The sequence below is a fragment of the Xyrauchen texanus genome, chromosome 17, assembly GCF_025860055.1.
Source record: "Xyrauchen texanus isolate HMW12.3.18 chromosome 17, RBS_HiC_50CHRs, whole genome shotgun sequence".
Lineage (NCBI taxonomy): Eukaryota > Metazoa > Chordata > Actinopteri > Cypriniformes > Catostomidae > Xyrauchen > Xyrauchen texanus.
Window position 1 is genome coordinate 27,069,606 of NC_068292.1, and position 12,214 is coordinate 27,081,819.

The following is a 12,214-nucleotide window of genomic DNA, read 5'->3' on the forward strand; positions in this document are numbered from 1 at the left end:
TTCTATATATACTTATATTTCTATTAGCTTTTTATTTTTATTCTATTTTTTATTGTTTTGTATTATCTCTGTCTTTTTGTATTGTTTGTGCACTGGAAGCTTCTTTCACCAAGAAAAATAAAGAGTATGTGGAAGCAGACTGGGCAATTAAGCTCTTTCTGATTCTGATTTTAAATCCTGGGTGTGAAATCAGCCATTTTTAATTAATGAAGTTTTGCAGGCACATCTGACTTAATTTGAGAAATTACAACTTCATAGTCTGACTCAAGTCATTATATTTATGTCTCATTACACATTTTAGACTTCAACATTAATGACTCGGCCTTGGACTCGAGCATTGAGTGCATTCTGACTTATAATATGGGATCATCCTGTTTTTAAAAATAAATCGTTGCATCCTTTTTTTGAAGTATATATATATATACACTCACCTAAAGGATTATTAGGAACACCATACTAATACTGTGTTTGACCCCCTTTCGCCTTCAGAACTGCCTTAATTCTACATGGCATTGATTCAACAAGGTGCTGAAAGTATTCTTTAGAAATGTTGGCCCATATTGCATCTTGCAGTTGATGGAGATTTGTGGGATGCACATCCAGGGCACGAAGCTCCCGTTCCACCACATCCCAAAGATGCTCCATTGGGTTGAGATCTGGTGACTGTGGGGGCCATTTTAGTACAGTGAACTCATTGTCATGTTCAAGAAACCAATCTGAAATGATTTGAGCTTTGTGACATGGTGCATTATCCTGCTGGAAGTAGCCATCAGAGGATGGGTACATGGTGGCCATAAAGGGATGGACATGGTCAGAAACAATGCTCAGGTAGGCTGTGGCATTTAAACGATGCCCAATTGGCACTAAGGGGCCTAAAGTGTGCCAAGAAAACATCCCCCACACCATTACACCACCACCACCAGCCTGCACAGTGGTAACAAGGCATGATGGATCCATGTTCTCATTCTGTTTACGCCAAATTCTGACTCTACCATCTGAATGTCTCAACAGAAATCGAGACTCATCAGAGCAGGCAACATTTTTCCAGTCTTCAACTGTCCAATTTTGGTGAGCTCTTGCAAATTGTAGCCTCTTTTTCCTATTTGTAGTGGAGATGAGTGGTACCCGGTGGGGTCTTCTGCTGTTGTAGCCCATCTGCCTCAAGGTTGTGCGTGTTGTGGCTTCTCAAATGCTTTGCTGCATACCTCGGTTGTAACGAGTGGTTATTTCAGGCAAAGTTGCTCTTCTATCACCTTGAATCAGTCGGCCCATTCTCCTCTGACCTCTAGCATCAACAAGGCATTTTCGCCCACAGGACTGCCGCATACTGGATGTTTTTCCCTTTTCACACCATTCTTTGTAAACCCTAGAAATGGTTGTGCGTGAAAATCCCAGTAACTGAGCAGATTGTGAAATACTCAGACGACCGGCCCGTCTGGCACCAGCAACATGCCACGCTCAAAATTGCTTAAATCACCTTTCTTTCCCATTCTGACATTCAGTTTGGAGTTCAGGAGATTGTCTTGACCAGGACCACACCCCTAAATGCATTGAAGCAACTGCCATGTGATTGGTTGATTAGATAATTGCATTAATGAGAAATTGAACAGGTGTTCCTAATAATCCTTTAGGTGAGTGTATATACTGTATATGTATATATATAATGGGTGGGGCCGAATGCCGGAAAGATTCTCATGTAAGGAGGGTTGTCACAGGAAGCAGGTAAGCAGTAGCTTACAGCTTTATTTTATATTGAAGTAATAAGAGACACGATTTTGTTCCATACTTTGTACGTATTTTGATTGCTGAAATATTTTTAGTCAATGGGAAAACCTGAGAGCTGAAAGTGACATAGATAACAGGCAGGCAAACGCTGCAGTCTGTGTGAAAAAAGGGCAAGGAGTAAAATCCAAAGACAATCATTTTCTAGATTCCGAGGCATAGGCAATAGAAAGTCGATTCCAAAGGGTGGAGTGGATTACCCTAACCAATTTAGAAAAGCCTAACAATTTGTAGTAGGGATTTTTATGTGCACTGTGATTCTTTGATTATTTTACGACATAGACAAGGACTCATAACTCGGACATCTTGGTTGACTTATTGCAAGTGAGGAGACTCAAGCACAGACAGATAGCAGCTGAAATGGGATGGGGCAGCCGGTGGTGAGGAGTGAAGTACAGCATGAAGAGCTGGATGGAAATAATTGCACCTACAGTATGTAAGAATCCACCAATACAGCTAAAATTAGCCAAATTTTCTACATTTAAGTTGCAAAATATTTTCGAAAATGAGCCCACAAGTCAACCAGCCATCTGTTGGAGGTACCAGTTCTCCTTATGGCCTGTATATTCCTAACTTCTAGTTTATTTCATCATCTTCACCAATATCAAACACATCATCTGATGAAACTTCATCTCTTGGTCTCTGCATGTTCAGTCTTGTGTTTGCTCTCTCTTCCTCCAACATCCTCTTCTCAGTCACCTCTTGCAACACCTGCATGTCCATCTCATCACACCCTCTATTTCCTGCAATTATCTTCTGTATTTTCTCAAGCAGCTCTTTGACCTGGTGGCTCTCACCCATGGCCTTATTATTAAACACATAATACCTGTTCCCACATCTGTCAACAAGCCACTGTAGGGCTTTTCCTTCACATTCAATGTGCTGCTCTATTGGTCTATCTCCAAGCAGGTCCCCAAAGGTAAACAAAACTATACTGTGTTCCCAAACTGAGCACCCTAAAAGCTTCAGATGGTCCTCAAATGCACTCCGGTCTTTCTCTTGAAAAGAACAATCAACACGAAGGACCAAAATGAAAGCAACCGGTCCAGAACTGAGTAAAGATACACTTCGGGTGATTTCCTCTTTATTCAGTTCAGGGGTTTGCTCTATGGGCAGGTGTTTCCACCAGCCAGGGGTGTCGATGATGTTGACCTGCTGTCCTCCCACCTCTCCATGTCTCTGAACACACAGGGCTGTTCTTCTTGACCCAAACACCTTTTTGCTGAGGATAGTGTTCCCTGTTGAACTCTTCCCAGATTCTCCATAACCCAACAGCACAAGACATATCTCTGAAAAAAGCTCTCCACTGCCTAGCAAAAGACATCAAAAGACAGATTACTAATTGTTTTTCAAACACCAATACCTTTGTTAACAATGTTATGTTTCACTTTGATATAACTGTTATTTTGTTTCTGACAGTTTTGACAAGAAATACTTCACACAGAATTGAATGAGCCGATAAAAATGGGACTCTTGCTCCCCAATAATTTCTTGTCACTGTCCACTATACTGTATGACTTTCCAATAAAAGAGACAAAAGCTAAATAATAAAATAAAAAGGGACAGCTGTTGTTTGCAAAAGCTGAAACTTGAAAGCATAATTCACTGACTTAAGAAATCTAATTTTGATAACAAATGCTGATATAGGGAATGTCATTGAAATGACAATTAATTTGTAAAATGAGATCTTCATTGAACTCTTAAGAATAATATGCTTATTTTATAAACTATATAAAAATCATTATCAAATACTACATTCCCCAAACTTTAAACACACAGGCCAGCACTCAAAAAGACACCTGACATAATGCCGCCAAACCTTTTTAGTCAAAATGAAACATTCCTTTATAAAACAATCTGATGCCATAAAAATAGCCACAAAAGAATAAACTCAAATTACATTTTGAACTTCGTAACCTCCCCCCTTCCACATTATTGTAAGCAAGTACAGTACTGTAACCCTCAACTAGAGTAGCTTTTGTTTATTTGTCTTCCTCTGCAACCCTTTATCTCTTACCCATGTTCTACAGTTTTTTTTTTTCTTTATCATTTTGTAACATTGTACAAAAGGGACAGTGGTGTTAAAATGAGAACTGTGCAATCTGCAACCAGAGGTAGAGTTTTGATAATGGAGTTTATACACCAACATTCAAATTACGTTGACACAAAAACAATTACATTATTTTCAGGTAGAAAAATTATTTGTTACTGTAGATGAATTCTTGAAAGACACCCTGAAATCTTGATGAGTGCAGTGTTTTGTCCTCGGTTGACACATTTCCGATTGAAATAAAAAAAGTTTGGGCAGTAAGTTTGGGATCGTCCCCTTTCTTTAATAGACCATATGCTTTAGTTATGTCACAGCCATGAATCATGATTTGCTATTTGCTAATCGGTTGCATGTGGTATTGGAGGGAGGGACATTCTCATTCTAGAGAAACTGGTCAAAAATCTGCAACCCGTTTATGCCAGGTATTAAGATACGTCTCAAGTGACCTGATCACATCTGGAAATGCATCTCCTGTGACCACATGTGTTCAGATTGGGGGTGGGGGGGATGTATCTGATGTCATGCCACATCAATCACCATGCCAGTGTGTTACTGAATGACATTAAAGTGCAACAAAGTCAGAAAAGACAAAGAGGTAAAAAGATGTGTAGTTTCTCCTAGGTGCATCTGAAATTTAATCTGAGTACAAATGCAACATTTCAAGCAGAATTATGCATCGTTTTAGTGGATTTCTTGTGCTAAAAGAAGTTTCCCTGCATGTTGATATCAGACACACTGAAAAAGATTTGTGAAGTTCTTGTGCTTGTGAATGTAACTGCTTTTTTCATTTTACGATCGGACAGTTATTTCCTTTTAAAGCCACTCATAACCGGCAAAGTTTAAACTCTTGTTTTAGTGCAGTGGTTGATTGAAAAGTTAGGGGTGGTGCATCAGTACGGATTAGCATTTACACATAAAATGTGAAGTGGTCACATGCGTGACAACCTTTGTATGTGGATGTTGTTATCCGATCACAAAACGTTTTAGACCGCATTTTAGTGTTGACAATATGGGATCAAATCACCCAAAACCATTGCTTGAAGTTGGTGTGTACTCACCAGTATACAGCACCGGAACTACTCTAATTTACTTTAAAGAGTGCTGGCTGTTTTTCTTGCGTGCCACCACTTCTCAGAGTCTCCCGGTACGATGTAATGTTTTATGTTTTTTAATGTAAGTCAGTGATTTGATGCAGCCTGCAAATCACTTTTATCTGACCTTCCAAATTATTTTTATAAAATCACTCTAAACATCTGAGCACTCTCTAAGCAAAACTCAGTGGTGAGTTTAACAACTCAACATGTGCAACTCAGCATTGGTGGTTGTCAAGCAATCCATAGTCCAGTTCAAGAGGCATATTTAAGCTTGTCTGGGCAAAGATCAGTATGTTTTTATTTTCAAAGTAAGAATTTTCTCATATGTGGGTTTATATGGTCAAAGATTTAGACTTAAGCAGATCTAAATGCTCTTCCTCAGTTTTCATAAACAATGACCTTACAATACATGTTTTTATTTTCAAAGTAAAGTTAATCAAAACCTATTTGTTTCTTGAGGATTTGAGGTCATGTTTGTTCTTGTGCCTGATCTTAAGGAATTTAAAGCCAGACCTTACAAATGTTAATTAAATACCTCTTTCAAAGTAATTAAATACTGTTTTAATATAAATTAACAGTTTTGTTTTTCATGTTAGCATGTTAGTTACAATAAATTTGTAAAGTATGATAAATTTGGGAAAACGAAAAAGTAGTTTAAGAGCCCTGCCATATAGTATAAAACTCCAAGTTCAATAATTTATTTAGTTTTAAGTAAACATGTGTTGTGAATAAAAGTCTCACATTATTGTTTATTTATCAAAAAATAAATAAATCATGTTTAGTACTAACAAGGTGGTACCTGCACTTTTTCTCTTCCACTTCAAGGCAAGGACTGCCCAAAACGCATCTTAATACCACATGTAAACGGGGTCTGTGTAGTGTAACTTGAGTCATCAATATTTTTGGTTTGTTTCATATAAGAAAAAGTGTTTTAAATGCATTTATCTGCTAAAAGTGAATTTTGTCAACGTTTAAGAGTCCACAAGTATATACAATGGTGGCCAAAAATATTGGCACTCTTGGTAAATATGAGCAAAGAAGGTTATAATAAAAAATATGCATTGTTTATCCTTTTCATCTTTCATTTAAAAAAAAAAAGTATACAAAAAATTTAACCTTTAATTGAAATAAAACAATGGAAACAGGGCAAATATCTCATTATTAAATAAATATTTTCCTCCGAAATACATTGGCACCCTTTTATTAAATATTTTTTTGCTACCTCCCTTTGCCAAGATAACAGCGCTGAGTCTTATCTTATAATGCCTAATGAGGGATCTGAGACATTCCTCCATCCAGAATCTCTCCATATCCAGGCTCAGGTCAGGGGACTGGTATGGCCATGGCAGAACCTTGATTTTGTGGTCAGTGAATCATTTTTGTGTTGATTTTGATGTTTGTTTTTGATCATTGGCCTGCAGGAAGATCCAACCAGGGCCCATTGTAAGCTTTCTGGCAGAGGCAGCCAGGTTTTGATTTTTTTTTATCTGTTGGTATTTGATAGAGACTGTGATGCCATGTATCCAAACAAGATGTCCAGGATCTCTGACATCCCCACAACATTAAAGACCCAGCACCACATTTAACCGTGGGCATTGGGTACTTCATCTCTGTGTGCGCCAAATACTTCTCTTTTGTTTGTTGCCAAAAAGCTCTTTTTTTTGTTTCATTTGACCATAGAACCTGGTCACATTTGAAATTCTAGTAGTGTCTGGCAAACTGAAGATACTTGAGGCTTTTTTTCTTGAAACACTCCCAAACAACTTGTGTTGTAGGTGATGTCTGATTTTCTGACCCCAAGACCCAACTAATTTCAGCAATTCTCAAGCTGTGATCCTTGGAGATTCTTTGGCCACTTGAACCATCCTCTTCACTGTGCCTGGAGACAATTTGGATATACATCCACACAGCCGATTCTTAAGATCTCCAGTTGATTGGAACTTGTTAATTACTGCCCTGATGGTGGAAATGGGCATTTTCAATGCTTTGGCTATTTTCTTATAGCCACTTCCAATTTTGTGAAGCTCAACTACCTTTTCCCACATATCACAACTATATTTGTAGTCAAGACACCGGGGCAGTAATGTTAAGATTCATATGCAGTTTAATAAAAGTATAAAAAAGTAGCAAATAAAAAGGTAAACAAAAGGCAGGCAAGGGTTCGGTACACAGGAAGACAGTCCAGAAAGGCAAAACAAGTAAATCTGAGAGACAAAGGGGCAATAGGTTCAAAAAGAACACAAGCAGGCAGGGAAATACAATAAACAGGCAAGAGTCAAAACAAGAAAAAGATTTATTTAATAATCAGATATTTCCCCTCTTTCAATTGTTTTACATCAATTAAAGGTTAGATATTTGTGAATTTGTTTAATGAAAGATCAAAAGGATAAACAAAGCAGAATTTTTTTCACAGCCTTCTTTGCTCATATTTACCAAGGGTGCCAATATTTTTGGCCACCACTGTAAGTGATCTCAAAACAACCATACAGTACATGGACAAAACACCACAAAACCCTAATTTTGATTTTATTAGGCCTTAACAATACTTAACAATACACTCAAATGTGGAAAACAGTATCTTACCTTTCATAGCACTAATCTTCCACATCTGTCTTTGTTTCTTTGCTCTTGCCTTTGCTTTCTTATCTGCTGCTTTCCTCTTCTGCCTCACTTCTTTTAGAGTTCTGTGGTAAATTTCATAATGATGACCCCTATTTTGTGCCACCATCTTCTCTATCTTCACCAGCAGGTTTGTCACCTGACTGCCATCATTCCAGTTTTCATTGTCGAGAACATGATACCTGTTCCCACATTTCTCAGTTAGCCATTGTAGAGCCTGCCCTTCACTCTCAATGAACTCTTCAACAGTTACATCTCCCAGACAGTCTCCATGGGTGAAAAGCACTATGGTGTGAGCCCAGACTGTATCACCAAGAAGCTTCATGTGTTCCTCCACTGATTTCTTCTCTTCTGCTGTGAATGATATGTCTACACGCAAGGTCAGCAGAAGAACGTGTGGTCCTGGGGGACAGAGGGACATGCTGAGTAATATCTCATCTTTATCCAGTTGAGAGGTGTCACTTACTGGGAGAGACTTCCACCAGCCTGGTGTGTCCACTATAGCTACATGTGTCCCAGCCATATCCCCTTGTCTTCTCACACAATGCGTGGTTCTCTTTGAGATGAATGTCGACACACTTAAAATAGTGTTTCCTGCTGAACTCTTTCCAGCTCTTCGGTAACCTAACAATATCATCCTCATTTTCCTGATGTGGAATTGTTTATGACCTGGTAAAATAAAATGATCAATTAATACAAAATATCTAAATTCTTTATATGTAAAATGAGGAATATTCTGGGTAAAATACAAGTTATGCTCTAGATTTTGTTGTTTACCACAGAAAATAATTTAGACTTATTCCTTAGTTAGTACAGACAAACAAGAAAAATGTGTTGAAAGTTATGCACTTACAATGGAAAGTCTATGGGGCAAGTGTACAATACTCCATTCTGCCATTTTTTATTTCACGCTTTCTTTGTGTTTTCTGATTTTGTTGCAGTTTATTATCACGCAGTGACACACTGACATAGTGATTGGTGTATGTTGTCATGAAAAAGAGTCCCTCCCCTCCAGGTCTGGACTGGTAATCTGGCATACCGGGCATTTTACCAGTGGGCCGACACACAGTGGGGCCGATCAGTGGTGGACTGGCCATCGGGAGAACCGAGCGGGCCAGTTGTTCGGCCGCAAAATGCGCAGAGAAACAAATGGACCGTGACAAGCAAAAATGAGCTGCCGCGTTATGCAGAACGGACCACAAAATGGCAGCTCGATATGCAGAAAAGGACAGCGAACAGCAGTAGACAGATTTATAATGCAATTCTTTTAAAATACATATATTTTTTTTAAAGATTGGAAATTATTATATTCTTGTTTTGAAGTAAACAGAATAAACACATTGTTTTTTATATAATTATTAATTTAATAATGAATGCATCAGAGGATTAATTTAGGATTAAATATTTAACCCAGAGTATTTATTTATGACTCTGATTCTCACCTTGATGCACAGGTAGAGTGCTCCATTGTTCTTGTACCATCTTCGTCCTCTGGTTTGCTCTCATGTGTCTCCTCATCATTATTCCTTCTACCTTATGTAACCATTTTCTGCCCATTCCAAAATGGCAGCCACTGTTTCCCACAACCATTGCGTCTATTTTCTCAAATAACCCTGCCAACTGCGTACCAGTGGCTCTCTCAGTGTTCAGAACGTGATATCTGTGCCCAGATCTCTCCACAAGCCAGAGCAGAAGAGACTCCCCTTCACTTCCAATCTGCTTTTCAAGAGTTTGTTCCTGTAACTGGTCTCTATACGTAAACACAACTATAGTGTGATTCCAGACACTTTCACTTAGAAGTTCCAGGTGTTCCTGTGTCGACATTCTGTGCTTTTCTTTGTACATAGCGTCCACACGAATGACCAGCAGAATGGCGTGGGGCCCAGGGGGACAATGGGCCATGCTAAACACGATCTCCTGTTTTTGAAATTCAGGGGTTTCTTTAACAAGGTAGTTTTTCCACCAGCCTGGTGTATCAACTACAGTGATTTGCCTTCCGGCAAAATCTCCTTGCATCTTTACACACTGGGCTGTTCTCTTCAGATGAGGCTCTGCATGACCTATTATGAGGTTTGCCAAAGAGGTTTTCCCTGCTGCTCTGTTGCCCAATAACACAATCCTCACTTCAGAGAGTGACTGGACTCCTGCCAAGAGAAAGGATGCTTAATATCAAAAACGGATTCTTGCTTCCTGCTGTACATAGATCTAGAGATTAATTTAACTTAACCCTCATGTTCTGTTTGTGTCTGAGAGACCACAAGGCCATTTTGATAGCTTGAAAAACACACTTGCAGTAAAACATTTGTACTTTATGACTATTACTGATCTTGTGAAAACTGATCATGAACTAAATTGCGAAGTATTGGCACATTTTTGTTTGGGGCTTCAAAGTCTCCAGATGTAAAATGCAATACATTTTCTTTTTTTTAATCAAATAGAAATAACAGCAATAGCATGGATGCCAGTCACATTTCTGAAAAGTGCATATCTAATTTGAGATTTAGCAAAGCTTCAATAACATCTGCATAATTGGTTTTGAAAAGGTCAGTGGAACTTTGATCACAATATCAGAATATATTTTACACATACATCACTGAGACCCCAAACATGAAAACAGTAGAGTTAATTTAAATAGAACATGAGGGGTTACATTTAAATTCTATTTAAATACAAAATGCTCCAATTACTCTTCAAGTAAATTCCAAGAACTGAACTGCTCCTATAAGAAAAAGGAGCATAGATGAACATAGGGAACTTACCAAATTCACAGCTTGTTTCGCAGGTAGCCATTGCTGTACTCTCAATTTCTCCTGTTCATAACCTTGCTAAATATACATTTTTAGCAAACAATGTTAGGAAAAATAAATTACTTTGGGTTGAATTAGTTACTGGACAATTTATATGATATGAGAAGGGTAATAAAAATTCTTACCCAAAGTCTTCAACTTTGTGTTAATGTGTTTCAGAGACACCAATATCAAGCTATTGGGTGATGCTTTTAAAATTACAATATACCACACATACATTTACGGCTCTTTTCATCTGGCTTTTAGAAGCCATTACCTGTGAATTAATTAATAAATTAGGTGAAAGAAGGAAAAATGTTTTACCTTTGTTCTCATTGGTGCAGTGGATCTGACAGTGAAATGAAGGATATTATTCTTGTGTGCACAACAAATATGCACAAACTGGAAAGACTGGCTCAACAAGTCAATCAAGAATTTGAAGACTCATATAAGAATGTACTCTCTTTCCACTGGACTGACCAATTTAGAAGGGCCAGTATACACTTTTAATCCATTAGTTTGAGTATTTCTTTAACTGCTGATCTCCTGGGATTGTCACACACAACAGTATCTTTAGCACTCTGAATGGTGCCAAAAACAAAATATATCCAGTGAGTGGCAGTTCTGTTCTGTTTCTTGTTGATGAGAGAGGTCAACAGAGAATGGCCAGACTGGTTCAAACTGACAAAGTCTACGGTAACTCAGATAACCTCTCTGTAAAATTGTGGTGACAAGAATAGCATCTCAGAATGTTATTCTGAGATGCGTTTTGGCACTGTTTTGGCGCCATGATAGGGACCTACACAATTTTAGGCAGGTGGTTTTAATGTTGTGGCTGATCATGCATGTAGATTAATAAGTGATCATCATAGCCATAATAGCTACAAATGTATATTTTACATACCGGTACACTACATGGCCAAAGGATGTGGACATCTGAACACGGCACACATGTTTGTTTGTTTAAAAAAGCAAAAAGAAAGTTTGTCCTCCCTTTGCTGCTAATAGCTTCCACTCTTCCAGGAGGGCTTTTTAGTAGATGTGGGATACATGAATGATAGAATTTGTTCCCATTCAGACACAGAGCATCAGTTAGAGGTTATTGATTTAGAGGTTTCAAAGGGGTGTCCACATACTTTTGGCCATACAATGTATAGTAATTGCAACAGATGCACAAATTTGTCCAGAAAGAAAACGTTCTGTAGTTGCAGTGTGAAAATAAGTACAACATTTGCAGTGCTCACAGAGCAGGCTATGTCCGCACTTGCTCGACAGTGCTCAAACAAGTGTCTCCAAATGAAAAAAAAAGAGTTTTATGCTCACCTCTGACATTGATCACAAAAGATGAATACATACTGTATGTTAGACAGGAAAGAGAACAGGAGAAATTGGCAGTGAGGTTGAGAGAGGAATGACTCATGGACGGTGTCATTGAGAGCTTGCCTTGTTTTGATGTACAACACCAACACCTGAGATCGGTCAGGTGGTACAGATGGTGGTATCAGATTTCAGAGAACAAGGAGGAATGCAGAAATTGCTCATAACCTTGAAAAGACCTTGAGAGAGAAAGACTGAAAGACAAACAGAGAGAAAGAGAATTACAGTGGAAAGGAACTACACAGCAAATGTGTCGATCAGCACAACATTTGCTGGTAAAATTTTAGATTTGAGTGCTTTTGAAGAACTAAAATATTTAAATATTTTACATGGCTCTCTGGAAGACTTGATTCTGACATGGCATTCAGCATTCAAATGTTTCTGAATAATAACAGTTTTTTATAGCAAAAATATACAACACATAACCCATTTAAATGCAAATCAATATGATGATGATTCCCAGAAATCAGCTATATTAAAAAATCATACAAAGCAAGAAATCTGCA

The 12,214-nt window shown here is 38.1% G+C and overlaps 1 protein-coding gene across 2 annotated transcripts; it reads right to left on the minus strand.

The window, feature by feature from the left end:
• Positions 1 to 1,682: 1,682 nt before the first annotated feature.
• On the minus strand, positions 1,683 to 11,730 carry LOC127658105 (GTPase IMAP family member 8-like). 2 transcript variants are annotated; one of them, XM_052147207.1, is made up of 5 exons: positions 11,655 to 11,730; positions 10,305 to 10,680; positions 8,988 to 9,689; positions 7,510 to 8,214; positions 1,683 to 3,092 (listed from the first exon to the last, which is right to left on the minus strand). In XM_052147207.1, the coding sequence occupies exons 2-5, from the start codon at positions 10,333 to 10,335 to the stop codon at positions 2,359 to 2,361; spliced, it is 2,172 nt and encodes a 723-aa protein (XP_052003167.1). In that variant the 5' UTR covers positions 10,336 to 10,680; positions 11,655 to 11,730; the 3' UTR covers positions 1,683 to 2,358. The 2 variants fall into 2 exon arrangements, with proteins under 2 accessions (XP_052003167.1, XP_052003168.1); XM_052147208.1 differs by lacking the exon at positions 11,655 to 11,730 and having other exon boundaries at positions 10,305 to 10,370; positions 10,656 to 10,680.
• Between the last annotated feature and the right edge of the window lie 484 nt (positions 11,731 to 12,214).

What these genes read in the sequence shown, in the direction of transcription:
- LOC127658105 (XM_052147207.1), bottom strand. Translation starts at nt 10,335, where the DNA reads ATGGCTACCTGCGAAACAAGCTGTGAATTTG. An exon ending in CGAAACAAGCTGTGAATTTG is followed by an intron (nt 9,690 to 10,304) that starts GTAAGTTCCCTA and finishes TTCTCTTGGCAG; the next exon opens with GAGTCCAGTCACTCTCTGAA. An exon ending in GAAGATTAGTGCTATGAAAG is followed by an intron (nt 3,093 to 7,509) that starts GTAAGATACTGT and finishes GTCTTTTGCTAG; the next exon opens with GCAGTGGAGAGCTTTTTTCA.